The sequence below is a fragment of the Aedes aegypti genome, chromosome 3 (genome assembly GCF_002204515.2).
Source record: "Aedes aegypti strain LVP_AGWG chromosome 3, AaegL5.0 Primary Assembly, whole genome shotgun sequence".
In the NCBI taxonomy this organism is placed as follows: domain Eukaryota; kingdom Metazoa; phylum Arthropoda; class Insecta; order Diptera; family Culicidae; genus Aedes; species Aedes aegypti.
Genome location: NC_035109.1, coordinates 377068694 through 377073631, shown reverse-complemented (window position 1 = coordinate 377073631; position 4938 = coordinate 377068694). Strand labels below are relative to the sequence as shown.

General features: G+C 43.8%; 2 protein-coding genes across 5 annotated transcripts; one reads left to right on the top strand and one right to left on the bottom strand.

The window, feature by feature from the left end:
- On the bottom strand, positions 1–776 carry LOC5567488 (DPH4 homolog). Its single transcript, XM_001657447.2, has 2 exons — positions 640–776; positions 1–503 (listed from the first exon to the last, which is right to left on the bottom strand). Exon 2 carries the CDS (start codon positions 500–502, stop codon positions 29–31), a length of 474 nt encoding a protein of 157 aa, XP_001657497.1. The 5' UTR covers position 503; positions 640–776; the 3' UTR covers positions 1–28.
- Positions 518–4691, top strand: LOC5567489 (NHL repeat-containing protein 2). 4 transcript variants are annotated; one of them, XM_021852460.1, is made up of 3 exons: positions 518–589; positions 960–2380; positions 3591–4691. In XM_021852460.1, exons 2-3 carry the CDS (start codon positions 968–970, stop codon positions 4365–4367), a joined length of 2190 nt encoding a protein of 729 aa, XP_021708152.1. In that variant the 5' UTR covers positions 518–589; positions 960–967; the 3' UTR covers positions 4368–4691. The 4 variants fall into 4 exon arrangements, with proteins under 4 accessions (XP_021708152.1, XP_001657496.1, XP_021708150.1 ...); XM_021852458.1 differs by lacking the exon at positions 518–589 and adding an exon at positions 689–902; XM_021852459.1 differs by lacking the exon at positions 518–589 and adding an exon at positions 771–898.
- Positions 4692–4938: the final 247 nt, after the last annotated feature.

The following is a 4938-nucleotide window of genomic DNA, read 5'->3' as shown; positions in this document are numbered from 1 at the left end:
TAAATTTTTCATAACAAAACACGATTCATTATTTAGCATTCACCTGAACAACCAGCGAGCACTCATCACAAGCAATGTAACAACTTTCATCCGCGCCCAAATTCTCCGGTAGCACATACAATCCACCGCAGCGACAGGTGTGATAGTAGTAATCCTCTTCCTGTTCGTGTCTGAAATCCGCCCTCCGAAGCACTTCGTTCACGAAGTATTCCTCCCGACAAGTCCGCTGCATCAGCTCGGCATCGTACACCCGCCGGGCTTCCTCGTCCCTCAGCACCTTCCACGCTTCGTCGATCCGTATGAATTGATCTGCCGAAGCAGCGCTTTCTTCCTGAGCGATGGAACAATTTTGTAGACTTAATTTGTCTGGATGGAAACGAAGGGCCAACAACTGATAGGAACGGCGTATTTCGTCCAGTGTAGCATCGGGGGCAACGTTCAAAATCTGGTAGTGCGACATGTTTGGCGATGAGTTGGATTCTGCAGGGGTGTCGCGTGACATTCTATATTTTGATAATAAAATTCGATGTTTTAGATTGCATTTTTGTGCAAGCATAAGAGAAGTGAGAATTTCGTCGTAATTATTGTGGTGATTATCGATATAATTTGGACTGTTAATAGTTATTTCTGATTACTTACGATTTTGGTGTGCTTGCTAAACTAAAAACTGATGGATTTACTCAAATCTACGTAGATTTAGCGCAGTGTATCGCTGCACATGGTTTTGTTTTCGTTCGTATTTTCGCTGCGCGGTTTGTTGACTACGGGAGGCAGACTGACAGCGAGAAACGTCATCGAAGGCTCAACTCGTCACGGCCATCATCGTCATCAGCATCATCAGTGCAACCAAAACAAAACCTTCCAGAAATTCCTTCACGACTCCTCCCTGCTTAGTCCAGTGCGTGATTCGCGGTTCCCCTTCCCATTGACTGACCGTTTTCGTAAATCTTTCAAAATAGGTACCAGAATGAGTTCATCGTCGCCGGAAAGCGGGGACATGCTGGATTACCTGGCCTACAATTGTAGCAAGCTGTCGAACGATCTTTGGGAAGCGTCCGGTCTAAGCGAGAAACGGAAGCTGGTGGCGGAATATCTGAAGAATGCCGATCGGGAAGGCAAAAGCATTCGAGATTTTAAGGAAGGACTGGATTGGTTCAACGTGACGGAGCCGCTGTCCTTCGATGGTTGCCTTCGTGGGAAAATTGTGGTGTTGGATTTCTTCACGTACTGTTGCATCAACTGTATGCACATTTTGCCGGATCTGAAACGACTGGAGCATCTGTATTCCGTCGAAGATGGACTGGTGGTGATTGGCGTTCATAGCGCCAAGTTTGAGAACGAGAAGGACTCGGCAAACATTCTGTCGGCCGTACAACGATATGAGATTAGCCACCCGGTGGTCAACGATAATGTTTCCTCTATGTGGAGGAATCTCCGTGTGCAATGCTGGCCAACGCTGATGATTTTGGGTCCCAGGGCTAATCCTCTGTTCGTCATTATGGGAGAAGGACATTTTGACGATTTGAAGCTGTATGTCAGTTCGGCGCTTAAGTTCTACAAGGACAAGGGAGCCATTCTGGGCCACACTCTTCCAATTAACGTTGCAACGAACCTCATCGAAACAAGTCATTTGCAGTTTCCTGGAAAGATTAGCAGTTCTTATCGCGGAGGAGATAATACAGATAACTGCTTGTATGCCATTTCTGACTCGGGCAATCATCGCATCTTGGTGGTGAACAGCGATGGACTCATTCTGTACCGCATTGGTGGAAAGCGAGCAGGATTTGTAGATGGCGATTTCCGAAAAGCGCGCTTCAATGCCCCTCAGGGTGTGGCATTCCAAAACGATACCACTCTGTTCGTGGCCGACAACGAAAACCACGCGATTCGGAAGATCGATTTGAAGAGTCAACAGGTGACGACCGTTGTTGGGAATGGTCAGCAGGGTTGCGATCGCATCGGTGGCAAGATTGGGCGCGATCAGATCCTTTCCTCGCCGTGGGATGTGGCCGTGTACCGTACTAAGGATTTGGACATGTCGTTCCACGCGGACGAGTCTAAAACTCCACTCAAGGATGTGGTTTTCATTGCGATGGCCGGCATCCATCAGATCTGGGCGCTGTTCCTGGAAGACACCATTTGGTGGAAGTTCAAGAAATACTCAGCAGGCAGTTGCTTAGCCATTGCCGGTAATGGGAGGGAAGAGAACAGGAACAATTCCTATCCGAATAATGCTGCGTTTTCGCAACCATCGGGATTGGCCATCAACAAGGATGCGAAGGAAATTTATCTGGCAGACAGCGAGAGCTCTTCGGTTCGGAAAATGTCCTTGAGCGATGGAAAAGTGCTGGCTGTTGCTGGCGGTGATCGAAATCCTTTGGTAAGTGTTCCTGCATTTAATTTAAACAATCGTTTTACAAGTTCAGTGGTTGTAGTGACTGAGTGCCTTTAAAATAGGAACTTTAAAAACACAATTGGTAGATTTTTTCTCGTGATTCCAACTGTATTTTTTCCAGGGAAACCTGCATGAATTACTCCATGTATTTTTTCCAGTGCAGTAGTCCGTTTAGAGAAATCTCTTGAATTTCTTCTGGAATCGCTTTAAAAATCCTTCAGATATTTTTCCCAAAAGCTAGCTTTTTCCAAGGATTTATAGTTTAAACTAGGGGTAAATCCTCTATGGCCGGACACTTTTTGTTTTTCGGTAATATTTCAAAATATACATTAGTTTTATCGTTAATTTTTGTACAGTATAAAAAATTCACATTATTTTAAGTAAAAACTCACATGAGAACCAAAATAAACCTTTGCAATTCATTTTTATGATAGATTACATTATGTAGCAAAAATGGTGTGCACTGAAATGTGTCCTCTATGGCCGGACACTATGATTTTCATCACAAAAGTTTACACCAAACCCATCGAAAGGCCAAAGGGTGCTTTGTATGTCAGAACATGCCTTGTGGGTTCAATCTTTGCATGATGTACAGCGTATGAAGCATATTAGCGAAATCATAGGTCAGTTCCATAAACTCCTTCTTGAACAGCGCCATAGATCCATTCGCCATATGTCGCCGTCTATGTTGCATAAGCGATTGCTCGTATTCAGATGAAAATGTCTTTGAGAATTCGACGCGTTTATAGTTCTTCACAATTTCTTTGTCAGCACGAAGGTTGAAGTGTGCTCTTAGTTACAGTCAACTCTCCCTTACTCGACCTCCGTATCTCAATATCTAGTGAGAAAACTATAGCAAAATTTGGTGTTCATGGCTACCTCGATGGTCCCTTGAATCGCATATTTGCACTGTTTTGGTATTCTGTAACACAATATCTTCCTAACTCGATGGTCCCTTTACCTAACCTAACAAATCAGAATAATTTACCACAAAGAGAATGAAAATTGTGAATTTAGAGAAAATTTTGGTAAAAAAGAGGCAAACAGATACCTACTTTTTAGAGACTTACATTGAAATAGAGGCCAAGTCTCTAAAAAGAGGCCTGCTACCAGCCCTTTATTGCCCTTATTCGCATAATTGTCCCATGTTCTATAAGATTACTTTTGATTAAGTTTGAATCACACATCTTTCCAGGATCTATTTTCTTTCGGTGACATCGATGGAAAGCAATACTCGGCCAAGTTCCAGCATCCCCTTGGAGTGGCCTACAATTCGAAGGACAATTGCATTTACGTAGCCGATACGTACAACCACAAAATCAAGAAGATAAATGCCAGCACCAACGTGGCCACGACCTGCTCCTTCCAGGATGAGAGCGGTTCTACCAAACAGTTCAACGAACCGGCCGGTCTATGTCTGGACCCCACAGGCCGTTTCCTCTATATTGCCGATACCAACAACCATCAAATCATGATTGCTGACCTGTCCGACAACATCATCCGTCCGCTAAAGGTCCGATTTAACAACTCTGAAGCCGACCAGCTAGACAATCCCGGAGAAACGTACCTGTACGAAAATACCTTTAAAGTCCTCCCCGAAGGTGGTAAAGTCGTGCTGACCCTTGAATTCGGCTATTTGGAATCGAACGTAAAACTGACCCAGGGAGCTCCACAAAAGTGGTCTCTGACACTCCCATCGGACAAATGGCGCTGTGACACCATGAATGGTTCGATCAGCTCACTCAACGATGGGCTCAGCTTAACACTGGTCGTTCCAAAAGGAAGTGAGCAGCAGAAACCTGTCCTGGGAACGGTCAACTTCAAGCTGAACCTCTGCGCAAATGATGTATGCTTCCCGAAGGAGTTTGCTGTGGGCCTAAATTTCGCCTACGACGTCACCGGAGGTTCCACAGTCAAGGGAAGCCTTATGGTACAGGTCGGACGAAATAACGTGGTCGTTTCCAAAGAGTAACAACAGCAGCATGACTTAGAAGTACACTAAATCACAAATGCAGCACAATCACTGTACTGGTTAGTGTAGTTGATGCCGGACTACTAGGAAGAAATGCATTTTTGTTTTCAGCTTTTGTGTTGGTTTCTTATCGAGCAATGTTCTAACAAACTTTTTACGCTGGTTAACAATTTTATTCAAATATGAAATTTTCCTACCCGGTAGGGCAATACTATCCCAAGGGATATTAAACGGGGACTAACATCCTTTTTATACATTTATGGTAAATAACATTCTTTTGTTTGACATAACTATACCGAAATATACAATGTATTGCAAGCATGAGGAACGCTTTTGTCATTGGATATCCGAAAGATTGGCAAGATAAAATTTCTTGGGATCTTGGGCAATAGTTGCACGATCTTTGAAGGAAGGAACGATTTTCAATAGATGCGGTCGTTTTGTTTGCTTCGCGAATGATATGAATATAATCGGTCGAACATTTTAGTAGGCCCATGTGAAACACAAACAAAAACGCTGAACAAATCACTCGTAAGCTTATTTCAGTTTAATAAACTACTGTTCAGCTACT